We start from the raw sequence: 27,638 nt of genomic DNA on the forward strand, positions 1-27,638 counted from the left end.
CCCCTCCTGTTATCTCCAATAAGTCCCAAACAGCAGGTTTGTTAAGATGTCTTCGGAGACCATGGCCCCTTTCTCCACCACTCTGCAAACACAGTTCGTGATATAATACTGGTTCGAACTTGAAGTCCACTTTCCTCCTGAGGGACCTTGGGGGCCAAAAAGCCCTCCTGGTACCTCTTGAAAGTCCTACAAAGTTGAATTCCTGAGAACTGGTAGGAAGCCCAGCCCCTTTCTCCACCACTGTGCAAATGCAGCTGCTAGTGAAAAAACCTTAGAAATCCACTGGAAAAAAACAAAGGTTACAGGGACATAATAGTTAGGCTGTCATTTCACTTGTACACAACCAGAGAAATGTAGCAGTTATAGTTAGATGAGGTAACTATATCTTGCACCCCTGCAATGCACTGCTTATGACCTCACATATTACATCACTCATCACATGGTCAGTGACATCACTGATGAAATCACTGATGACATCTCAAATGACATCACTGATGACATCATCCACAGAATCTCTGACGCATCCACTCACACCCTATGTAACCTTTCATACACCCACTCCAACTTCCACACTACCATTCTCAAAACCATTGACACACCACAAAAAACACAGTTACCACAGTTAGATATAACAGGGATGGCGGTCTGACGGATACCTGGGCGGTGAAGAGGGGGTCCATCAGGGCTGCATCTTGGCCCCTCTGTTGTTTATATTACACATAAATAAGTTAGTGGACTTCCTAATCTCAAGATGCAAAGATATGCCCAGGGTTGGTACCAAGATGATACCTGCACTCCTTTATGCAGATGATGCAATCCTGCTGGCCAGAACCGCTGTGGGCCTTCAATCACTTTTAGATGGTTTTATAGCTTTTATGGATTCCCTAGACCTGATCACAAATTTTACAAAATCGCATAATATGTCCATAGGCCCCCGTAAGGCTTTAAAGGCCAAATTTTACTGTAGGGGTAGAACTAACCAAAGTCCCAACCTTCCCTTACTTAGGTGTACTTTTTGATGAGCATGGGTCTTGGCATGCTCAAATCACACAAAAAAACGCATACCTTTACTAGAGCGGCAAGGGTCAAAACTGTTTACTGATCTGTTGAAGATTTATAAAGAAAAGTGTATCCCAATGACAACCTACGGAAGTGATGTCTGGGGTTATAAGGATGGAAAGGATCTTCAGGTGGCAGAGAACAAGTTCATGCATAAGCTTTTGGCCGTCCCACACACTACCCTGGCTTTTATATTACATGAAGAATTAGGCATGGGGTACATTTCATATCTGATAGCGGTAGCCCCTTTGTTGCGCTGGTTGAGAATATGGGCCTGGCCGACAATCAACTTAAACCAACTTGTAATCACTGATTGTGTAGCACTGGAGGTGGCATAGTACATCCCTTGGTTAAAATATGTAAGGGATTTGTCAAACTGGCTCGGCTGCCCTGACTTGTACTTGAACCCCAAACCTTTAAGTTAATCAGCTGTTATAGGCAATAGGGTGGGAAGTAATTTAAATGTAAATAAGCAATCATTCATTTTTATTTATTGGTATTGATAATTAATGTATTTTTAATGAATTATTAATTGGTAATGCACTTTTATTGATTGATTCATTGTATACATTTTTTATTGGAGCTGGTTGTGGGTTTATAGGGGAATAGGTTGGGAAGTAAATTAATTATAATAAATTAATAAATAATGTTAATTTTTTATATTGATAATTCATTTATTGCTTATTAATTATTAATTAATTTGTATTAATTAATTAATTGATAAATATAATAATTGTGTTAATTTAGTTTAGTAGTGGGCCGTGTGTTTATAGGTGAATAGGGTGGGAAGTAATTTAATGTTATTAAAGTAAATATACATTTTCATTTATTGGTATTGATAATTAATTGTTAATTATTTATTAATTGGTAATTACTTTCTATTAATTGATTAATTGATAATTATATTAATTGTGTTAAATTTTATGCGGAGTGTGTTGTGTGTTTATTGGTGAATAGGGTGGGAAGGAATTCATTAATTTTAATTTATTGGTATTTATAATTTATTTATTGTTCATTTATTAATTAATAATTTTTTAATAAAAAAAATGTAATTCATAAGTACGTTATTTTTAACCCTTACGCTATCCAACACTTTCTATACTGTTGCACTCTCTAGAGTGGGAATAGTCATTTTTACCCCTACGCTATCCAACACTTTCCCTACTGTTGCACTCTTTGGAGTGGGAATAGTAATTTTTACCCTATGCTTGCCAACACTTTCCCTACTGTTGCACTCACTGGAGTGGGAATAGTAATTTTAACCCTTTCGCTATCCAACACGTTCCCTACTGTTGCACTCTCTGGAGTGGGAATAGTAATTTTCACCCCTACGCTATCCAACACTTTCCTTCCTGTTGCACTCTCTGGAGTGGGAATAGTAATTTTTACCCCTAGGCTATACAACACTTTCCCTACTGTTACACTTTCTGGAGATGGAATAGCAATTATAACCCTTACGCTATCCAACACTTTCCCTACTGTTGCACTCACTGGAGTGCGAATAGTCATTTTAACCCTTTCGCTATCCAACACTTTCCCCACAATATTTTTGTACTTACCATGATATAGATAGGATTTCGATATTCTTGACTTCAATATTTTTGTCACAATATTTTTGTACCTCGATATTTTTGTAATCAATATTTTGTCAGCGATTCAGCAGTTATACTTAGCTCAGCTAACTATACCTGCTGTATTTCTCTGGTTTTCCACTAGTGAAATGTCACCCTAACTATAATGTCCCTGTAACCTATGAGTTTTGTTTTTGTCAGTAAATATCTATATCTATATAAAAACAGATCCCAGTAGGAATAGGAGGCTATCAATCAGGGCGGTCCGAGCACAGGTTACCGGAAACCTCGTACAACATCTATCAAGATTCCTCTGTAATCACAGAAGAAAACTCGGACACCCAGTAAAGTTACAGAAAATATATTTAATGGCTGCACACACAACGCGTTTGAGCTTTCGCCTTGATCACGCTCAAAGCAAGTCAATATCGTAACTGCCATTATAACAGTGCTATACAACATAGAAAGAGGACAAGTGGTCAAAACAAGTATATACAATAATCTGTACAAGCAGGGCGGCCATCTTATCATCGTACAATTCCACAATTGAGTGCATAGAGTGATGAGTCACACAATGTATGTCAATATTTAATCATACAGGACGACAGATAATTCAATGTCCTTCATTCCTCGTGCATACTGGCTGATCATTAAAACAATATTCATCGATCATCCTAGTCAAATGTGCAAATTAACGCATTATGCCATACATATCTAGGCATACACCACGCGAAAAAATGCAAATATTAAAATGGAGATCGCACCATGCCCAAGAGGGAGTACCCATCCTAAGCCAAGGATCTCTTGCAGGAAGCTCATTTAATCCACCAAAAATCGTATTTATTATGTACATTAGTGCCCAAATCTGCAACCATTTCCAATGCACGAGCCTATCAAGCACAACCGCATATATATATATGTGAATAAAAGTGCAAGTAAAAGGAAAGGAGATCCCATCACGCCCCAGTGGGCATACCGCCCCAAATCATGAAATGACTTTAGGAAAGCATAATTAATCCCAGCAACACAATGCTATTTAATACAATTATGCCCCAGTGGGCCATTGAGGCCAATACATAAATCATGTCAGTCCATGGGTGAAATGGACGATAAGATAACTGTCCCAATTCAACAAAGACAGTGCCCTTACCTAAAAGTGAAAAATATATAATATAGTTAATTAGTAAAGTAAAACCTGGGAAAAAGGAGACCAGCAGCAAAATATACATAGTCAATTGCACAAGTAGCATTAATTCTGTAAATGAACAGACAGTTCTTCACTCGAGTTTAAACCTCCAGGTGTCCTTGTTGCCACATCAATAATGTACCTGGACTCAAGTTGGCGCAATGAGAGTTCACAGTTACCCCTCTCACATTTTCCAACACTGTGTCAAGAACCACCATTATAAGATATTTTTCATTTTGGTAATGGTGATCAAAGAAATGTCGTGCTACAGGGTACTGCCTATAGTTGTTACAGATGGCCCTAATGTGTTCAAGCAGTCCTTTCTTTGCACAGTGTATGGTGCCACCTATATATGCCTTATTGCATAGGCAAATAAGAGCATATACACAGTACACTGTATTACAGGTTAAAGTTTTCTTGATCACAAAGCCCCGGCACCATGGTATTCTGACATATTTAGCAGGGAGAAGGCCTTGTGTAGGGCAAAAGAAAGGAAATGGAGAAAGTTTAAATTTGAACAGGATGGATGGAGCTATCGAGAGGCCCATAGAACCTACCTAAACAGCTGTAATACAGCTAGGAGAACCTATTTAGGCTCTCGCATTACAGAAGCTAAGGACCCCGCACGCAAGCTTTTTGCCATACTGAAGAAATGTACTAATCCTAGGGCAAACAACCCACTCCCGCCATCGACACAGGAATTATGCAATAACCTAGTGACTCACTTTACTAATAAAATGGATATAATTTATCACTCTTTTGGGCCGGACGAGAATGAGGGAGTTCCCCTCCAGGAAAACCCATGCTCCCTGACTTTAGAATGCTTTCCCACCATCACCAGGGAACAGGTATGCTCCCTCTTAGCCCAGGTGAAATCGGGGTCTGTTTTAGACCCCGTACCACAAGCGGTCATGTCGGAACTATCCTTGGTCGTAGCAGACTCACTTGCAGAGATATGTAACATCTCAGTAGCAACAGCGACTTTCCCATGTAAATGGAAGAACGCACGTCTTAAGCCCCTGCTAAAAAAGGACACAGCAGACCCTATCGGCCTCCAGAACTATAGGCCAATATCTCTCCTTCTGTGCTGCTCTAAGATCTTGGAGACAATAATTAATCTACATCTTTCCAGCTATTTATAACAGAATAAAATACTAGACCCATCCCAGTCTGGCTTCCGTGCCTCCTATAGCACCGAGGCTGCCCTTTTAGAGGTTATGGATACGCTTAGGATGTCATTGGACAGGGACTCCCCAGTCATGCTGGTTCTGCTTGACCTGTCGGCGGCCTTTGACACCATCTCTCACCATATCCTGTTGAACAGGCTTAGGGAGATTGGTGTCAGAGGCCTGGCATTTGACTGGATCCAGAGTTACCTGTCAGATAGAACACAATGTGAGCAGTTGCACTCATTTGTGTCTCCTACAACTGCAGTGGGCAAGGGGGTCCCACAGGGCTCTATACTGAGCCCCACGCTGTTCAATCTTTATGTGGCTCCCCTGGCCTCTATGCTCAGAAATTATGGGTTTGAAACCATGTCCTACGCTTATGATACACAGTTGATAGTGCACATTGAGAAAAACCCCGCAGACACTAGGGTTAAGTTTATTGCATGTATGAGGAATTTAGCCAGCTGGATGAGGAAGAATTTTTTGCAACTTAACTCCTCTAAAATGGAGATTCTGTTGTTCGGCAAGGCAGAGGAAATTGGTAGCCAACAGAACTAGGAGAAGCCCCTGCCCCCAGGGGCTGGGCCAAGAATTTAGGGGTTAAAATAGATAATAAACTTTCTATGGAAGAGCAGGTAAAAACCCTTGCAGGTACCTGCTTTGGGACCATGCGGTTACTCAGAAAGATCTTTCCCTGGATTCCACTGAACGCTAGAAGGACCGTTATCCAGTCGCTCCTTATGAGCCGTCTCGACTACGGCAATTCCTTGTTGGTAGGAATCAGGGAAGACCTGCTATCTAAGCTGCAGGTAGTGCAGAATACCGCAGCCCGTCTGGTCCTTAACAAACCAGCACACACCCCTTCTCTCCCTCTCTTGCGCCTTTTACACTGGCTTCCCGTTAGGAAGCGGGCCATCTTCAAACTACTCTGCATGGTGTATAAGTCTCTATACGGGCTGGGCCCGGTCTATCTGACAAACAAAATCGCAAGCTACCAACCTGCGCGACAACTTAGAGCCAGCAATCGCAGCCTGCTCTGTGGTAGGAAAATTAGGAAAGTTAAAATGGGGAGTCAGGCATTTTCTTATCTGGCCCCAAATATTGGAATGAGCTCCCTGAATCTCTCCGGCCTGCCCAAACTTTGCACAGTTTAAAAAGCTGCTCAAGACCTGGCTATTCTAAAGAGTGAATAGCCATCTCGCCTCCATTTGTCTCCTTCTCTGGGCACTGAGAGATCCCCTTGGGGATGATTTGCGTGCCTTACAAATGAGTAAAATAAATAAATAAATAAATAATACTTGACATTGAGAGTGTGGTACAATCAATACTGTTACTGCATGCTTTGCATTTCTTGCAAAACCGAAAGCCAGGACAACTAGTGTACATTGGTCTGATGTTGCTCGTCACTGCATTGTGACTTAATTCGTCTCGCAGTGAGCGTTTTTTCTTGAAAGTGATCTGAGGACAGCTTTTTAAATACTTCTACAAGTTCCTATCAGTCAAGAGTACATGCCAGTGTTTTTTAAGTATCTGGCGTACATCCTGTGCCTGACCCGAATAGGTGGTATAAACCTCAAAATGTCAGACTCAGCCTTCTGCTTAACTGGATGTAAAAGCTGATTTCTGGTAACTTTATCTACTCTGTTACATGCTTCGGCTATGGTTTTAACATTATAACCTCTCTCCCTGAAGCATTGGCACAAAGTTTCTCTTTCCCAATGATAACCAGCTTCAGTACTGCAGTTGCGCTTGGCATGCAATAGTTCGCCATACCGAATGCTGTAGACCAACTGGCGAGGATAGGAAATCGAAGCACTCAGAATACTGTCCCCTGCGGTTTTCTTACAGAACAGGTGAGTTTGTATTGTGTTATCTTTGACTTCTACTAACACATCCAATAATTCAATAGTAGTCTTACTAATATGCTCTGTAAACGCCAGATTATACAGATTGGTATTCAGTTTCTTAACAAAAGCCCTAGCAGAGTCAGCATCACCATTCCAAATAAAAAAGATGTCATCAATATACCGCAACCACAGGACACAGCAAGAAAATTCTTCCAGCTGTGCGGCCACCTGCTCCTCCCACCAGCCCATGACTAGATTAGCATTGCTGGGGGCGAAACAAGTGCCCATAGCTTTGCCCTGTGACTGACAGTAGACAACATCATCAAACAGTAAAAAATTGTTGGTCAAAAAAATTCGATCATGTCTATGATCATCTCAGAATGAACAAATAGAGAAATTGTTTGGTTTTTAAAAAAATGTCTAACTGCTTGGAAACCTAGTTGATGTTTGATACTGGTGTATAAACTACATACTTCTAGAGTAACCAGTGTGTAGTTGGCCTTCCAATGAATCCCGTCTATGGCAGTCTAGAAATGTGTGGTGTCTCTAAAATAGGCTGGTAATCCGGCCACAAACGGTCTCAAATAATGGTCTATAAACTTAGATGTGTTCTCTAACAGTGACCCCATTCTGCAACTTTACTGGGTGTCCGAGTTTTCTACTGTGATTACAGAGGATTCTTGAGATATATCTTTATATCTTATATATATTCTTGTTTGACGCCAAAAGACAACCATAACCAATGTTGTGTATAATTAGGGTAGAATACCGTAATATTAACAAACAATACATGTCTGAATGCAATATATTTCCATGTTGTCAAACCATAATAAATACAGGGCTACATGCCCAAGATTAGTAGAACTCCAAATCCTGTCCATGAGTCAAAAAATATAATGAGAATTCAAAAAGTGCCCCATCCTAAACGTGGAAATGTGAACGAAAAAAGAAATAAAACTTGAAAAATATATTATGAATATACATCCTGAGGTAAGGAAGTAAAAGGATGGCAAAAAATATATACATAAATAATTATATAAATATATGAAAGTAATATACTATCACAGAAATTGAACAGTACAATTTTCCTTCCTGATACGTAGTGCAGGTTTCCTCATATTCAAACTATGCAGTACCGCAACCCTCCTCCACAAAAATTTGTCCAGTGGACAAATAAAATGACTATGTGCTACAGTACCTCGTTGCAAAGTGCCTAAATGCCATAAAGTGCAAAAATGCTGGGGGTTCCAAGGGCTGGGATGTGCAAAAAAAAGCCATGTATTCAGATATTATAAACATGTTCAAGCAAATACAAAAGGGATCTAAAAATCATGGTGAAATTGAAAATCTAAAAATTTCACAATATATATACATATCACATTTTAATTATACCATAAAAACCCTATTTCATATGATTGGAAATAAGACACACCAGATAAAACCATATGCCTAAGACCAATCATTCAAACCAAGTTAATATAGAAAAATGTTCATAAATATTGATAACATCTCTTAAAAAATAGATGTGCTAACTGTGGATTCAAAAAGACCAAATATCTCAATTCATTAACTACTTCATACTAAAAATGACCTATTATAATGTTATCCTTAAGAGAAATTTCATCAGACTTATAAAAAGGTGTGGAGATCTTCTGTAGTGTTGAGATCACCCGGATGCTTGGAGTTGAACTCAAGTATGTAACTGGTTTGCAGGTGCTTCAATTTAACTTCTCTAGCACCCATCTTTTATTAATGGGAATGGCTTTAATCACATAATATTTTAAATGCCTGGGGTTGCTGTCATGTGTAGTCTAGAAATGCATGGCAACCGTGTAATTTTGATACTTGTTGATTATTGCCCGGATATGCTGCAGGATTCGCTTGTGGACGGCCAATTTGATACTTCCTATATATTTTAAATGACAACTGCATTCTAAAATGTAAACAGAAAATTCTGTTTTATATGGTAAATGTTGTTTAATTTCTCTAACCGTGGTATAGAAAGCAGTCGTATAGGTTTTGACATTTGTACCAAATTGGCAGGCTTTACATGATAGACATTTAAAAAAGCCCTTCCTTCCTGTTAACCACATGTCCCTGCAACTTTACTGGGTGTCCGAGTTTTCTCCTGTGATTACAGAGGATTCTTGATATATATATATATATATATATATATATATATATATATATATATATATATATATATATATATATATATATAATATATATAAGTAACCACCGCTTGCGCAGCAATAATCCAGCACTCCGTGGGCAATTTTTACTCTTATTTATTTAATTCTCAGTGACGGCATCTATGCATTTCGGCAGCAGCTTGCTGCCTTGTTCATCATGCAAGACGCCATTTTCAAACATTTTTAATACGATAAGTCATAAACAGCAACAAAGGACAACAGCAATTTCCCTTTGGCACATTGAAACTTGTCATTTCACATTTCTTTCTCCCCTTTGGGCGCCATCTTATAACATGTTGAAAAAACATAGTATTTGATATATATGTTTTATAATCTTATCATCAGCAAGTGCCTGATACATTTCCTTGTTTCGGTTTCAGTAACTTAATTCATCATTTACTTAATCCTCTATATTTATTAGTACCACAAGGATAAAATAATCAACATGTCCAATAGCTGCCCTTAAAAAGAAAAATATCCTCTATTTGCATGACAAAAAATTAATTTCAATGAAGTGCAAGTGTTTAGCCTCATACATCCACTTCTTCTTCCCTTTTCATATACAGTACTCAGATAATAAAGTGCTAATCCTTCAGTATATTCAAATTCATATACTTTCCACAGTACTAAGATAATTCAAGTGCAAATTATTTTCAATAAAGTGCAAGTGCTCAGTGCCTCAGTATATTCAAATTCATATACACTTGATAATATTAGAAAAATTAAAGTGCTAGTGCCTCCGTATATTAAAATTCATATACTGATTCCAAACCATATTCATGGCAAAATGCTTCATACACATTTGTTCACATGAATAGGTTAAAGTGCTAAGTCTAAAGATGCTCAATAATAAAGTGCCAAATGTTCTTTGTATTTCTTCCTCTCAACTAAAACTTCTGTGTAAAATAAAATGGGTCTTCTGGATGTGCAAACTCACTAACTCTTCTTAGCCCAGACATGTGAAAAAATCTTCATCTATGTTTAACCCGTTTGATTCTTTGCTATCGAACTCCAGGATATAATATTTCTCTAGCCTCCGGAGTTCTCTCTCCCTAATACCCCCCTCTTCTTTTGGGGGATTTCTGCAATATTGTATTGCATGAGTATAGGGTTGTTTTGATGTTTTGTTTCAAAATGCCGGGCTACCGGGTACGTTTTATCTGTATTGGCAATAGCCCTTCTGTGTTGCAGTATTCTTTTATAGGCAGGTAGGGTAGTACTGCCTAAATATATTTTTTTGCAAGTTCATCTCAGCATGTAAACCACAAAACTTAACATACATGTTAAAAAGCCCTCGATTTCAATGGTTTTGTTAAAAGTTTTTTATTTTGGGGACCTACTACTGGATCTCCTTTGATAAGGTGGCAATGTTTTTATAAATGGCCCTTACCTCTTTATGTTTTGTGTTATAAGTCATTATAAACCTATGAGATTCCAAATTGCCTTGTTTTTTCCTCTTCTGTGTCCTTAATGGTTCAAATAGTACCTTTTCTCTATCTAGGTTTCTTGCTTTAGCTGCAGCTCCCGTACAATGTTTAATGGATTGCCCCACTGTAAAAACTGGCTGATCATCTCTAGCTCTATTTTATCTTAGTTTTCAAGATTGCAGCAGGCTCTAAGTGCCCTGTAAAACTCACCAAAAGGAATACTCTTGATGAGTGACGCAGTGTGAGCACTCCCCCCTGCATGCAAAATAGTGTTTCCAGTAGTTGGTTTACGGAAGACAATTGTTTCCAGTTTATCTCCCTCAGGTCTAATTCTAATATCCAAGAAGTCAATAGAGGTCTTACTGTTATGTCCCACAAATTTTTAATTTAAATCATTGGAGCTAATTTTAAGGTCATTGATAAAAAGATCTATATCGGTTTCCGTGCCCTGCCACAGCACATCAACATCATCTATGAACCTTACCCATAGTAGGACATTGTCAGTCCAGTGTTCCAGCAACGGACCACCGAGCACCTGCTCCACCCACCAGCCAAGATGTAGATTAGCATATCTGGGGTCGAAGCAGGTGCCCATGGCTATTCCCTGTTCTTGCTGAAACAAATCTTTTCCAAATAAAAAATATTTTTAGTAAGGCACCATTCCATCATCTATAAAAGCATTCTGTTGTGTTTTAAAAATCTCATAGGTCTTCTGTTCAGAAAGTATTCAGTGGCTTTCAAACCGTCACTATGTTTTATACTTGTGTAAAGTGTAGCAATATCAAGAGTCAATAAAACCATTGTGTCATCCAAACTTAAATCATGAATATACTTTACAAAATGTGTAGAATTTTAAGGTGCAATGTCAATGATTTTAAAATAGGATTAAAAAAATAGTCAATATTTTTTGAGGAATTCTCAAATAAGTCATTACAAGGTGATATTATGGGTCTCCCCAGTGGTTAATTAATGTTTTTATGCCCTTTAGGCATCATATAAAAGACTGGTATCACTGGGGTCTCTTGCTTTAAAAATATATATACATTTCCCAATTGAAAAGTTCCTGTTGTTTCCAACACTCCAGTCTCTCAAAAAATTAGTCTTTAACCATATCATACTCTTTCATTTCGAATCTTTTATAACACTCTATGTTATTCAATTGACTTAAAGCCTCTTTTTTGTACAATTCACTTCCCCATAGCATGACATTCCCTCCCTTATCTGAGGGTTTCACCAAAATTCCTTCTTCATTTTGTATTCTTTTTACAGTTCTCTGAATGTGTGCTCTTTTATGGTTAGCCTTTCTGTTCTGGTTTTATACAAGTGGAATGTCATCCTATAATGTCCCTGTAACCTTTGAGTTTTGTTTTTGTCAGTAAAAAAAAAAAAAACAAACAAAAAAAAAAAAAATATATATATATATATATATATATATATATATATATATATGTTCCAAGCATTTTGTTATGTGATGATTTTTCCTCATGCTCAAACCCCCCTTGTTATGCAATATTTTTCCTCATATTATTCCGCAGATATGGATCATTCCTTACAAATGTTTCCCTTTTGGTTACTTAGTGTATCTTTAGCTATTTTGGTTGTTACTTGTCCTTTCAGGCATTTTTGGATCAACTTAATTTTGGATCATCTGACTCTAGACCTATTAATCTCCTTGACTCTTTTCTCCCTCCTGATTTCAGGGGGAGCTTGGTGCTGGTTGATTATCATCAGCACAACCTAATTCATCGATCAAGATCTAAACAGGTTGCAAAAGGGTTTTTTTTCCTTCTAGATTTTTCCTCCTAGCTGTGACCCTCTAAAAGAGACGCCTGTCATCCGCTGGGTTGGGTGGGTTTCCAAAATACACAGCTACCCACATTGAAACACATTGAAAATAAAAGGTTCAATTTTGCGTGGAAAAATATGAGCTATCCATGTTGTACTGTGGGCAGTTTTCTGTCACTGGCTCAAGCCCATATCATTTTTATTGGAAGACATATAGGAATGGCTGGGTGGTAGGAAATTTGTGGATCCCCCTGGATTATGGACCTTTGCTTCACATAAATGTGACGAAAAGGTGTGTTTTAGCCTAAGTTTGAGGTTTGCTAGGGCTTCTAGGAAAAAAGAAACCTGTGTGAACCACACAAATCACACCACTTTGGACTCTAGGGGGGTCATTAGGATGGCGGGCGGACTTTGTCCACCCGCCACCCTAACGGAGATCGGGACCGCCCGCCATAAGGGCGGGGTTCCTGTTGGGGTTATTAGGATGTGCCCGCCACAGTGGCGGGCACATCCTATATGTTTTACATTGTGGCGGGCGGTGCTCTCTGCACCGCCCGCCACAATGCAAAACAGAAGTTGACGCATTTACATATGCAAAGCGGCAGGCACCGCGCGGTGCCTGCCGCTTTGCATATGTAAATTGGGGGGGTACCATAGGTACCCCCATGTGCCCCCCGACAGTGCCGGCAACCTGGGGGCCCTGCAGGGGGCCCCCGCAGCAATCTCCGCCTGCCTTTCCGTGGCGGCATTGCCGCCGCGGAAAGCCCTCTACATTTTGCAATTGTAATATGGCTGGCGGTGTCCATTGGACACCGCCACCATATTAATCTACTACCGCCGCGGTCGCAAGGCGACCGCGGCGGTAAAGCGGCGGACGGTCTTTCCGTCCGCCGCTGTCCCCTCCGCCATCCTAATCTGGCAGAGGGGAAAACGAGAGTGGTTGTCGGGCGGATTGCCTCCGCCAGGGTGGCGGTGGCCACCGCCACCCTGGCGGAGGCAATCTGCCCGACATCCTAATGACCCCCTAGGTGTCTAGTTTTCTGAAATGTCTAGGTATAGTTAGTTTGTCTAAGTGGCGGACACTGCTAGTTTGCTGGGTAAAATGTGATGTCTCCAGGTTGTATTTTGGGTCATTTTGAATCACAGGCACTAGACTCAGCCACAAATGTTGGCAGGGGTGTAATTTCAGGGCGGGATATTTTGGGTGTTACACCACTCTAATGAATGAATTTTCTGATAAATAGGTGCATACATGTGCTTTCAATCGGGCATGGTGAGATGTCTGTTGGATTTCACCAGGAATATTTACTTGCACACTGACAAAAAGGAACACACACACTCTCCCTCTCTGTTTTACAAAATATTGTGCTCTCTCTCTTAGTACTCCTACCAATCCGCATTCCTCTCTCTTTCCACTGCTCCTTAAACTCACATGCATCCAGCTTGTTGTATTATATATTTAACATTTTAGGCCAGTCTGATTGTTGGAGAATCTGATGCTCTTAACCCCCCAGTCTTACTGACTAAGCCATGCCCCTACATGTTGGGTACAAATTTGTATTGGGAGATGTGTGGCAACACAGACTAGCAGAACATGTGTTACTACCAACTGAATTTCTCTGCATTTGTGGTTTCAAAATGTAAACCGGTATGCAAGAAAGAAGACATTTTGAAGAAGGCCCTCTGAAGAGCATGAGCGTATGGGTGTAGGAAAGTGCCATTTTCGACATGGTCGCCTCCACTTTATGCCTGGTAGTTGATGTGATGTCAACTGGAGGTGCACTGGGTTCCTGCTAACCAGGCCCCCAGTGCCAGATCTCTTCCCCAAAACTGTGCTTTGCTTACCCAACTGGCACTACCTTTAGTACCTTCTGAGCATCCCTACTAAATGGTAATAATAATACTGATACTTGTAGAGCGCGAACAGCTACCTCACGAGGAGGTGTCCCGGCGCTGGTAGAGTACTTCAGCAAGGCAGGAGGCACGGGGGTTGCTTAGATTTTCTGCATAAAGAGCCAGGTCTTTAGAAGCTTCTTAAAGCTAGATTCTGTCGTAGCAGATTGAATAGCAGAAGGCAAGGCGTTCCAAAGTTTCGCCGTGCCGACAGAAAAAGACCTGCCCCCAAGTCTGGCTTTTCTAGCTCGTGGGACGAGTAGTTGAAGCAAGGAGTTAGATCGTAAGTGCCTCTCCTGATGGTAGCGGGGGAGTCTGAGTTTTAAGTAATTAGGGCAGGTCCCTCTTAGTGCTCTAAACGCCAGGGTAAGAACTTTGAATTTTATTCTACTTGTCACTGGGAGCCAGTGCAGTTCGCGCAGATGCGGAGAGATGCGCTGTCTGAAAGGAATGTGCTTTATCAGTCTCGCAGCCGCATTCTGCACGGTCTGCAGGCGTTGCACTAGATATTTAGGCAGGCCGAGATAGAGGCCGTTCGCGTAGTCCAATCTGGATGTAACTGTCGCATGGACTACCATTTTGCGACACTCTTCTGGTAGAAAAGAACTTGCGGAGGTTTCTGAGTTTGTGCAGACAGCCAGTAGTGACTTGCTGTATGTGAGAGGAAAAAGAAAGATTCTCGTCCCATCTTACTCCCAAATTCTTCGCCATACCATTGGAACCTAGGTCCTGCGGTACTAAAGTGGGTCCCCAAGGGCTGAAGCACGAATTGTGCCACCCTAATAGACACCTCACCAAGATCATGCAAACTGCCATTGCAGGCTGCGAGTTTTGGTGCAGACAAAAGTGAAAATACGACGTGGCACAATGCCTGTGTGCCATGCCTGGTGACACTGCATGGGCTGGACACTGGTGAAAATGGGTTTCCAAGCAACATGATGGATTCACTGAAAATAGGGATGTTTGGTATCAAACATCTTGTATTAATAAACCCACACTGATGTCAGTGTCGGATTTAGTAATACACACATAGGGGGTCTTAGAAGTGCCCCTTGAAAACCTACCAGCTACTGGTGTACTTACTGACTAGTTTTCACCAGCCTGCCTCCAGAGAAGAGTTTCTGACCCCCAAGGGAGAGGGTCTTTGATTTCAGTGGGGCCAGAAACTGAGTCTGCTTGAGCAGGGAGTGTTTTCACCTCCTCCCACAGGATGACCTATAGATTGGCATTACAAGGAAGGGGAGCTTCAAGGGCATACAGCTTTTGGTATGCAAATGTGGTCGCTCTCAAAGGAGAAGAAGCCGACCCCCTTTGTCCACAGCCATTATGCACCTGTACAGGGGAGACAGGGGGGAAAGGGGCGATTGTTTAAAGTTAGCCATCTTGGTGATGGCAAAATCAGGAATTCTGGAATAGGGTTATTGCTATCTCCCAAGAAAGTGGTCATATAGGGGGCATAGTAACCCCAAGGTAGGTAGCCCATTGGGTACTACCTTGCACTCCCCTAATGCCCCCAAATCCAGTATTTAGGTGAGCCCCTGGCACCAGAGAATCAGATCCTGCCGCCCAAAAGAAGAAGGCCCAAAGACCTGTGAAAGCAAGGACTGCAGAAGAAGCAAATGACTTGGCATCAGCCCTGCTAGCCTGTTCGCCTATTCTTGACAATTGCGCCAAAGTCATTTCGCCCTGCAAGCTGTTGATCCTCCAAAGCCTGGGAGGAGCTGCCAATGCTTCTCGTAGACACATTTACTCCCATGGAGCAGCGGAACTTCTCCCCTGCATCTTGCAGGTACCAAAGACCGAGCTGTGAGGCTCCAAGACAGAGAAAACCTGACACCAGGTAGCACCACTGCACCTGAGCAGCCTAGCCCAAGCTGAAGTGGCCCAACGGTGCCAACATGTTCCCCTGACTCACCAGACTCAAAGCCCACCTGCGGTTACCCCACTGAGGACTTCCCGGTGTCCCCTGCCACATCAGATTGCATGCCCCATCTACCATGACCTCTCCCGGTCCTGAAAACCTGATGCCTAAGGACACCTCTGCACCCGGTGCTCCTGGCCCATGCAGAAGAGGACCAAAGGCGTCCCCGGTCCCAGAGCATCATGAGGTCTGAGCCCCCCTGTTTGTTCATACCAACTGGTCTCCCAGTCCGACACTGCAGCATCTGTTCATGAGGACCGATCCCTGTAGACTTGCTTTGGGCACCCAACGCTGTTTTGCACCACTGCACCTGGCTGCCCTCATGCCACTGGAGGTGACCTGCTGGTGCTGCCTAGGACCTTGCCTCATACTCACCTCAAATCCCAGAGGTTGCTGCAAAAAACGTGTGTGCCGTATTTTCTTTTCCTTCTATAGGATAGCATTGCAGCCTCTGTAAAATGCACTACGTATTGACTGTTTAAATGCAAATGTATTTCACTTGAAAAATGTGCTTACCCGATCATATTGATTCTGATGCTGCAACATATATGAAGATATGTGTTATTTTTATAAATTGGTGTGGATCTGATTGAGTTGTGTGCATTATTTATTGACTATTGTGTGTATTTGCCGATGTCTAACACTCCTCTCTGATAAGCCCAATGCTGCTCGAGCACACTACTCCATAAAAGAGCACATTGGGATTGCTAAAGCAAGCCTGTGTCCTCTTGTACAGGAATACTCAAACTCTGCCCAGTATATCTAGTTTTTATATACTGCATAAAGAGCCAGTTTCCTACAATGGGTAACCACACATTTCGGGGTGTACAAATAATGATTGTTCCTAAACTAAGTTTATTGTGTACATTGTTACACTATGTGTATTTGTGTAACAAATGACTCATCCAGGAGGGTATCCTGGCACTGAGGCTGGAGTTGAATGGACTGAGCAACGGCTAGGTTAAATGCCAGGTCTTTAGTTCTTGTTGAATTTAAGTACTGAGGAGGTGCTTCTGATGTGCAGGGTAGATGGCAGTGGCGGACTGTGACCCTCAACATTGGAGGGTCATCGAGCCGAGTGCCAACCCCAGTGGCAGGCATTGTAATAGATCACAATGTCTTTAGAATAACATTCCAAAGCTCTCAATCATGGCTCGTAACAGATTTTTTTATGGGTCGTGACTGGGCTCTGGAATCAAGGCCGTCAGTGGGCCAAATAGGCAAAAATAGAATTAAAAATGTACTTACCTTACCCCGCTTCCCTGTTACTTTGAGGTAACAAAAATAACACCAAGCCGACCAATTCCCTCCCTTGCCTCTAAGGAGAGGGTCGGGAAATGGAATAAGATACAGGGGCCTGACCTGGAACAGGCTCTGAACACTGGTCCCTCTATTATGACCGGTGATAATGCCAAAGCAGCTGACCAGTTTAATAACTGGATCAGGACAGCTGTAAATGTCATCACCCCCGAAATAAATAAAAGAGTCGCAGCAACTGCACCATGGTACAGTTCTGACATAAAAGTCATAAAAATGACCTGTAGAAGAAGTGAACGGCTTTGGAGGACTGATTACAGCTCCAAGCACAAGTCAGCCTATAATGCGAACCTTGAAGAATATAAGCAAGCGATTATTGCAGCCAAGCGGGCATATTTTACTGCTAAAATTGGGGATGCCACACATTCTTCCAAAGAACTTTTTAAAACTGTTTCCACATTAGGTAAACCACAGCATACAGCTCAGTTCAGACCAGATCAAGCTTTCTGCGATGAATTGGCTATTTTCCTTCAGAGTAAAGTGAAACTGATTTACAATGATCTTCTAAATTTGGCCTTAGTTATGTTAGGTAGCAATACTTCAGCCATAGAAGCTTGGCACCACACTGCAGGCTTTCGCGTTTCAGGACACTCTCTCTGGAGGAGGTCCATAAGCTCATGCTATTAAGAAAATCAGGTTCTCCAATGATCCCTGCCCTTCTGCCATATTTCATCTTGCATCTAAGACCATTAGCTCACATCTCACCACTCTTTTGAACCAAGTCTTATAAACTGGCAAATGGAAAAAGGCCTGTATTAGGCCAATTCTCAAAAACCAGCCCTTGATCCTTTAGAGTCCAAAAACTATCGGCCTATTTCCAGGTTGCCAATGTCAGCAAAAGTACCGGAAAAAGCCATAAACAAGCACCTGATACAATATCTGGAAGAGAATACCTTACTGGACCCAACACAGCATGGCTTTAGGTTTTGTCATTCAACGGAGACAGCCCCAATACTAGCCACTGTAGGGATCTGGAAGATAGATGACGGGGGGCAGAGAGGTCCTCATTCTCTTAGATCTCTCGGCTGCCTTCAATACCATGAACCATGCGGTACTGGTACAGCGGCTGAGGGATGTGGAAATAGAGGATACCGCTCTGACCCTCCTCTCCTTCTTCCTAGAAAACAGGGAACAGAATATTCATTAGGAACATTTACAATCTGAGACCTTTCAGCTCCCATGTGGCGTCCCGCAGGGATCCGCATAGTCACCAACCCTTTTTAATATATATGTGTCCCTGTTGGCCAATCTTGTCAGGAAACACGCCTTCTCCTTGATCATGTATGCCGATGATTCACAGCTCACGATATCAGCAACTAAACAACCAGAACTAGTGGCTAACTGTTTTCATACATATCTGAAAGACATCATGATCTGGATGAGCCAAACTTTCCTGACAATAAACACAAACAAAACTAAGGTCCTCGAGTTCGGGAAGGGACCTTCTCTATGGAATACCAGCTAGTGGCCAACAGAGCCAGGAGTTTGTCCTCGCCCTGTTACCAAGGTCAGGAATCTGGGTGTGATCCTTGATGATCAGCTCAATCTGTCGGCCCAAGTTAACCAGCTAACCTCCTCTTGCTTTTTCCTTCTAAAAACACTGAGGAAAATGTTCCCTTTCTTTGCATATGAACTCCAGACCGTTGAAGTGGCACTTTTTCTTTCTAAACGACTACTGCAACACACTTTTTGTGGGAATTGACAAGGCACAGAGGAGGAAGCTGCAATCCCTGCAAAACGCTGCAGCAAGACAGCTCATGAACATCCCCAAGGGCCGCCCCACCTCGGACGCCATCAGAGCTCTACATTGGCTTCCTGTCCAGCAAAGAGACAATTTTAAATCTCTCTGTCTGGTGCACAAAGCCCTCTATAGAGGAATTTTGGGGGAGATACAGAGGTTGTTCTCTAGGTACTCTCCTGCTAGAACACTTAGATCCTCCATGAGGGGCCTTATCTATATCCCGAAAATCTGTAAGGCAAGATGGGGGGTGTTGTCCCCTGTCTTTTTGCGCGGCCAAACTCTGGAATCAGATGCCCGAAAAAATTGCAACTTCAACCCAACCTTCAGATGTTTAGGAAGGAGCTGATAACTTGGTTGTTTTCCACGATTTAATGTCTCATTCATTATGGTTTCAGGGCCATGAACCACAGTCAGAGCCAAGACGCCACGGCATTCGAGAGCTTAACAAGTAACAATTCAAATCAAATCAAATCATTGATTGTAGTAAGCATGAATCCTTCTGGAGCCTCAGCTAGCTCCCCTCCAAATCACGATAGTGCTTTCGTGCAGCAGATGAGCAACATGAGAAAAGCGCCAGTAGGCATTGGTTTCCTGTGACTGCTCTCCACCCAGCTGTCTGAGACATCTATGTGGAGAGGTTTAAAGTGCACATGTCATGCTGGCCATCATAAGACAGCCGGCCAAAGTGACATGCACACTTTAAACTGGAGTGAGCAACACTCCCCTGCTGCCAGTTAGCAGAAATGGCCCATCCTCAAACATTGCTCAGGCTGGGAGCTGTGAAAAATCAAATGGTAATTGATTTTATTGCATTTTTGCTGCACTGGCAGCAGGGGGGGTGACGCTCCTCTGCCCTAATGTGGGGGTGGGGGGTACAACTGGTAGATCGTGTCAGACATTAGGTGCAAGGTAGAAGAAGGCACTACTGCCAGATCTGATTCTGTGTATGTAGGGGGTATGTGTGAGGAGGAGTACAGCTGAGCAGAGGTGTCTGATAGGTTTATGGAAGTTTATGCAGTTGTTGAGGTACATTGGGCCAATGTTGTGAAAGGCTTTGTATATGTGCATGAGGAATTTGAAGAATGCTTGTTTTGTGGATTGGGGCAAATGGAGATCATTGAGGTGCAGGGTGATGTCAGTGCAGGGTGGGAGGTTGAGGGTGAGCTTGGCCACTGACTTCTGTATGATTAGGAGGCTTCTGGTCAGTTGAGCGTTCAGAAATACATTGTTTACCTTCATAACCATTTTCCATTCTTTATATTTGCCCATATGAAATTGCTGTGGTTGAAGTTGATATATAATGAAAAATCCTTGTGAGGTGCAACTCAGTTGTTTGCTCTGGGTATCACATCTTTTTGGAGAACTTACAACCCCTATATATATCCCAGGGATCAGAAGGGTCTATCAGATGTAATTGTATATTGCTTTTGTAAATCAGCCATCATAACACAAAATTAGAGATGAAAGCAGTCACAAGTGTCTGTTTTTTCTTACCCATTTTCCATATTTTATTAAAATTTTACTCCATCTATAAACATATGAATATATATGTATATAGGATCATACGTTGAACAGAAATGTGTCTATGGGCCTATTTGTGATGTTGGTTGGTAAGCTTTCAACCGCTCGTCTGAAGCTTACCGATCGATATGGTAGGTTTACATTCCAATCTCCGAAATATAATGTTGGGGGTCGGAGTGTAAAAGGGCCCGGGAAACCAACTGGGTTCCGACGGGCTCAAGGAGCCGATCGTCCATTTGGAAGCTGCTCATAATCCCTTTAGGATGGCGTTTCCACCGTTTGGTATTATGATGTCGGTTCCGACAGCCTTTCCATGTTGGCCTTTCCGATATGGAAAGGCTGTCGGAGAGCAACTGTAGGGGCTCCTAGCAGGGCCCCTTCTCGCCTGGCCCTCTGGTTCACATCCCTTCACTGTGAGGTGTCGGCCACACGGTGCAGGGCTGTGCAAAAACTTCCATTTTACAATGGGAGCTTGTGCTGCGGGCGGTTCCGGACCGCTGCACAAGTTCCCATTGTAAAAAGGAAGTTTGCGACTGCTCCATATGCATTCCTAATTTGGTGTGCAGTAATTGGGTATGTGGTTCCCTCACCCTAACGGTGTCCCGGCCGACATAGTTATGAGAGCCTCTCTATAATGTTTATGTGTCTTTAAATATATGTATATGTATGTATATATCTTTATTCATACTATATATTTACTTTTTATTAAAAAACATATAAATCATACATACATACAAAAAAATAAGTACAAAATAATAGAAATACAATACATATACATTAAATAACATTATAAAAAAGAAACATTCCTTTCCCTCCATCCTCTGAGTCACTCAAACCTTTCTGTCCCCTATGGACCCCCAAACACACTTTTCAAACTCTTCCTTCTTTTCTACTCGATTCATCCAACTGACAGGCACACAACACAACCACTACCAAAAACTTCTCACATCTTCCCTCTATTAATAACCTTCAAATAATGCATTCCGACTCAAAACAGAAGAGTAAGTGCTTGAGAGCTTAACATTTCAATGTTTGCACAACTAATCCTACTAGGAAAAGGAAACATATTACTAACCCATGTTTTTACCTCTATGCTTGGGTTTCAGAGTAGTGTGCCACTTGCTACAAAACAATTCAATGTCTTGTCAGTAGTAATAACCAGATAAATACAATGTACAATAACATAACACGACACAACCTAAAGGGCACTGCATCAGCAACCAATCATTTGACCCCCTGCAGAAGCTCTTGACATCAACAATATTACTGCATGAATGAATTGCATACCTTTGGAATACTGTAGCCATAAAACTCTGTGTCCCGAGTGACGGTGTGTGGAAGAGACATAGGTACTATATCAACAAAACGTTGTATCTCCAAAATCACAGCATTTGTGTATGTCATCTTCACTCGATCGTCAATGCTGGGGAGGCGCCCGGATCCAACCACATCATCAATCTCCTGCTGAACCTTGGCTGGAAGACCAAGAGCAAGAATGGTAAGTTTCCAGGCATTGGCTGCATGCAGTTTTGACCTAAACGTTGTACTCTGAGAGAATCTGACCAGAAACAAACGTGTCTCTAGAACTCTAAGGGCTAGATGTAGGTCGCCAATTACCGGTCGGTAACGGCCGATTTCGGCCGTTACCGACCGGTAATTGGCTTTTGAGATGTAGGGGGCCCGAATTTTTCCGAATCAGTACATTTACCGAATCTGTAAATTTACCGATTCTGTAAAATAACGAATCAGTATATTTACCGATTCAGTAAATCCAGATGTAGCTGGCACCTCAAAGAGTGCCACCGGCCCTTTAGGAGTCAGCATTTACCACCCAATCCTATTGGGTGGTGAAATACCGAATTCCAGTGTACATGCACATCTGTGCATGTACACCTATCCCATGTGACACACAGACAGGCCCTTAGGGCATGTATGTATGCCACATGGCACACAATCCTGCAATTGGGGTGCTACAGGGTGTCAAAGTGACACCCCTTTCCCCCTGCCAAGATTCGGTATTTACCTTATTTCCCATTGATTCCTATGGGCTTCAAGGCCCATAGGAATCAATGGGAAATACCGATTCGGTATCTACCGAATCGGTAAATACCGAATCTTACAGAATCGGTAATTGTAAAATAATAATTACCTACATCTGCCTACTTCCAATTTACCTACTCTTAAATACCGAATCGGTATGATTCGGTATTTAAGAGTAGGTAAATCGGAATTAACTACATCCGGCCCTTAATCTTTTTCATTTAAGGTTTTTATTATTTGAAGAGTCTGAGCTTTTTTTTATTTGGATTTTTCACATACATAACTTTTCTCTAAAATGAGAAGGAAGAGAACATTGAGATGAATTTGATAATACAATTTAAACACCTATAACAATCTGGAGGCGACCTCTCTGAAATTTGGGAGGGGCACCAGGCAGGGTTGTGCCCTCTAGCTGCTCCTGTTTTCTCTAGCCAATGAGCCTTTGGAACTTCTGCATAAAGGATAAAGCCATGGGGAATTTGAGTGGGGGGTTCCATGCATGTTATTTCTCTTTTTGCGGATGACGAGCTGGTATATGTCCGCTCCCCCTGGCAGGTGGTGCCGATTTGAATGGGGATTCTCAGTGCCTTTGGTAGGGTCTCAGGCTTTCTGGTTAATTTTAGGAAATGCCTTTTGTTTCCATTTGGCAGTCTGATTGGAGTGCCCGCTGCCTGGTTTCCTGGCCTCAGCCTCTGCTGGGAAAATGAGGACTTTAGGTACTTGGGCATTTGGGTAGCCCACACTGAGAACATGTACCTGCTTCTGAATGAGGATAGAGTTGCAGCAGACCTTGAGACCTCCGGGCATTCTGGAATAGACTCCCCTTGTCAGTGATGTAGAGGGCAGCAGTGGCCAAGATGGTTTTTCTTCCTTGCTGCCTTTACTTGGTCCAAAATTCAATGTTTCTGCACCACTCACCCTTTTTTCGCTAACTGGATAGCTTACTTTTTTCCTTAGTCTGGGCCGGGCGGCATAGTAGAGTGGCAATATTGCTCCTCAAGTGTGATAAGAGGGAGGGAGGTCTTGCTTTACCGGACGTACAGCACCATTGTTATGTGGTCAACCTACAGCATGCAGTGAGGTGGCTAGCAGATCCACAACATTGGGAGAAGAGATTTTTCCTTGACATGTTGGGGGTAGACACACTGGCGTGCTTGCTGATGCAAGGGGTCAATCTGAGTGTGCGGTCCTGTACATGGTGAGGCAGACTGCGGAGATTTGGGAGGAAGTGGTGGGAAAGGTGTTACACAGAGCCCCCTTTGATAGGGAGCTTCATCTTAGGGACCTCGTCCAGTTTAGGGCAATTGATGGGGATATGTCTATGGATCTCTGGAGGGCGGGGAGCTGCCGGGCAGCAGAGGACCTATACTACAGGGAGGTCTTAATCACGTTCCAGGAGGTACAGATGACCTTTGAAAAGGGACCGGGCTACCTCCTCCAATATGCCAAACTAAAAAGCAATGCACATGAGGTTTCCCTGCGACCCCTCAGCCCTTCCTAATGCTGGATGGCATGCTTCAGTGGGGAGAGGAGAGGCGCTCATTTCCTTTTTTTACCAGGCGATCCAGGGCGACATGGTACCTGCCCAGTATGCTTCACGAGGAGACTGGGATCGTGAGTTTGGGGGAGTCTGTTGAGAATGCTATTTGGGCGAGTGCGTGTGCATTAGTGAGGAAGGTGCCCTGCAACCACAGGTTCAAGTTACTTCATTTTAATTTTCTACATCGGACCTATGTGAATCATAGGCGCCTGAACAGAATCATCCCCTCAAGGGAGGCGCAATGTTCACAATATGGGGACCTGGGAGCCACTTTTATGCACTTGGCCTAGGCATGTGCTGTGGTTCAGGGTTTCTGGAGGGAGGTGGTGACTAAAATGGCAGAAGTGTCAATACAATGTGATTTCTCTGACTCCCCTGCCTCCTGTGAGTGGGGGTGAAGCCTAGGGGGCAGAATATTCACTAAAGGATGACTCAGCTTGCACTGTTATTGGACAAAAGGAGGGTGACCATCGGTTGCATGGGCACCCGAGCACTGTGGGGGCCTTCATGGCAGCTGGACCTCCTTAAATGGGATCTGGCTGAAGAGATGAATATGCAAATTGCCAGTACGGATGAGGGTGCCTTGGATACGCTCATGTTGTGGGGGTATCTTCTTCATAAATTTGCTGATGAGGATGAGATTGGCTTGTTGGAGGACTCTGATGAGAAGGAGTTATGTTTGTGCCCTTTGTACCATGGTGATGTGACTATGACAACCAAGCATATATACCTGTAATGTCCATTGTATATCTAGTTTGATGCCTTGGCCCCAATGTGCTCTTGTCCCATAGTCTTTCTGTGTGTATGGTATTTCATTTCAGCCGTGTATATTGCTATCTCTACACATGTTATCATGATAAGTGATTGGAGTCTCTCCCCCTCTCAGAATGAAGCCACACACTGCTTGCTTGTTTATTGTTTACTGTTTTTACTGTGTAAAATCAATAAAAAAGAGTTTTAAAAGAACATGTATAACAATCAAGCAGATAACTGAAGACAGTGAAACCAAAAAAATAACATAAAATGGAAATAAGGAACAAAAGGAATCATAGACACATTGTAGAGTCAAATGTCATTTGGAACAATATGAACATGTCAATATGCTCCCCATTTTTAGGTCTCGCGACCTGCGTTGCACTGCGCAGCAGTGCACGCGCAGGCGAGAGTCCTTTTGTCCGGGGTTCAGAAATTAACCCTGGAATCGCACACGCTCGTGCATGTGTTTTTTGTCTGCTCTTCTGTGATTGGGCTTTGCGTGAGTGGTTTTTTCAAAGGCGGGTGCATTGCTCTGCCCAGGGCTATTGGTGTCTGTTACGTGCACCAAAGCCCATATGTCTTCAATTATCGTGCCCAGACACGGGCACGATAATTGAAGACAAGGCTCGCAGTGGAGGGGCGCGCGCACCACTCACTGGCATGTTTTTTTAACAATAGTGATCGCAAGCCGCTTGTTGCTTTTCCTGTGGTTCGCCCCGGTATTAAGATAGAATATCGACGGGAAAATATCGAGTAGCATTAATATCGTGGTAAGAATATCGAAAGGAAAAAATATCGTCGTAGTAAATATCGTTGTAAAAAATATCGTTTTGTTAGAATGACATAAATATCGTCAAACAAAAATATCGATGAATAGAATATCGTTGACTAAAAAATCGTTGTACATAATATCGACAAAAAAATATAATGGGTAAAAAAAAAAATATATATATATTATTTTTTTTTTAAATTTAGAAAAATACTTTTAATAATAATAATTATAAAAAAATATTTGTTACAAAAGATTTGTTAAAATTTTAGTAGCGGGTTATTGGTATTATAGGGGATAAGGGTGGGTAGTAATTTAAAATTTAATATAAAATATGAACAAATTATGAATTTAATCAGAATTCGAAATTTAAAATTTCTAAATAGAAATTTTCACGAAATTTTATTTGTAATTATTAATTAATAAATCATATTTAAAATTTTAGTAGCGGGTTATTGGTATTATAGGGGATAAGGGTGGGTAGTAATTTAAAATTTAATATAAAATATGAACAAATTATGAATTTAATCAGAATTCGAAATTTAAAATTTCTAAATAGAAATTTTCACGAAATTTTATTTGTAATCATTAATTAATAAATCATATTTAAATTTTAGTAGTGGGTCATTGGTATTTTAGGGGCTAAGGGTGGGTATTAATTTGAAAAGTAATTAAAAAAAAGATAAATAATAAAAAAATCGAAAATAAATTAGAAATAGAAATTTAACAATAAAATTTAGAAATTTAAACGAAATTATTTTTGTAATGATAGTGAAAAATTTCATATTAATATTTTAGTAGCGGGTTATTGGTATAATAGGGGATAAGGGTGGGTAGTAAATTAGATAATATGTATTAAAAAAATCGAAAATTAAGAACAAATTAGAAATTTAATCAGAATTCGAAATTTACAAATCAAAATTTGAAATTGTCACGAAATTTTTACTGTGCATGAGAGCCACTGAATGAGTGAGTGGTTGTATCGATCATTGTGAACTTGTATCAGGGATTGTATAAGAGAGTAAATATGTGTTAGTATATGTTTCAATAAGTAAGGTGTGTTTCCCTGACTTATGTTGGATTGGAGTTAGAATAGTAATTTATTATGCTTTACTATCCAGCACTTTCCCTGACTTATGTTGGATTGGAGTTAGAATAGTAATTTATTATGGTTTACTATCCAGCACTTTCCCTGACTTATGTTGGATTGGAGTTAGAATAGTAAATTATTATGGTTTATTATCCAGCACTTTCCCTGAATTATGTTGGATTGGAGTTAGAATAGTAAATTATTATGGTTTATTATCCAGCACTTTCCCTGACTTATGTTGGATTGGAGTTAGAATAGTAATTTAGTATGGTTTATTATCCAGCACTTTTTCTGACTTATGTTGGATTGGAGTTAGAATAGTAATTTATTATGGTTTACTATCTAGCACATTCCCTGAGTTAAGTTATGTTTGGAGTTAGAATAGTACTTTTTTATGGTTTATTATCCAGGACTTTCCCTGAGTTATGTTGAATTGGAGTTAGAATAGTAATTTATTATGGTTTACTGTCCAGCAGAATTATTATTATTTTTAATTCAGCAGTATTTATTTATTATTTTTAATAAGAATCATATATGTTATGTAGTAATATTCATTTCATAAATATACATTAAAAACATTTTTATAACATTTTTACATTAATATGACAAGTCAAAATTAAGAAACAATTTTTAAAAAAATTTTTTATTGAGAGTTTAATTTGGTATTGCAAAGATATTACTATTTTTCAAAAAACATTTAACATAATTTTTGGTCACAAATTATATAGCATTTTTTTACATAAATACTATTTGTATTATACATAAATTATTATATTACATTTTAATAATTATTATTAAAATTTAATATATTACA

At 41.1% G+C, this 27,638-nt stretch overlaps 1 protein-coding gene across 1 annotated transcript in view; it reads right to left on the reverse strand.

Annotated features, from left to right (window-relative positions):
* LOC144782041 (cytochrome P450 2G1-like) overlaps positions 1–27,638 on the reverse strand; it is a 519,896-nt gene that overhangs the window by 66,834 nt on the left and 425,424 nt on the right. Inside the window, exon 8 of the mRNA XM_078661170.1 lies at positions 21,917–22,104. Coding sequence (XP_078517296.1) covers positions 21,917–22,104 — 188 coding nt within the window. The remainder of the gene's footprint in view (positions 1–21,916; positions 22,105–27,638) is intronic.

This window comes from Lissotriton helveticus, chromosome 9 (assembly GCF_964261635.1).
Source record: "Lissotriton helveticus chromosome 9, aLisHel1.1, whole genome shotgun sequence".
NCBI lineage: Eukaryota > Metazoa > Chordata > Amphibia > Caudata > Salamandridae > Lissotriton > Lissotriton helveticus.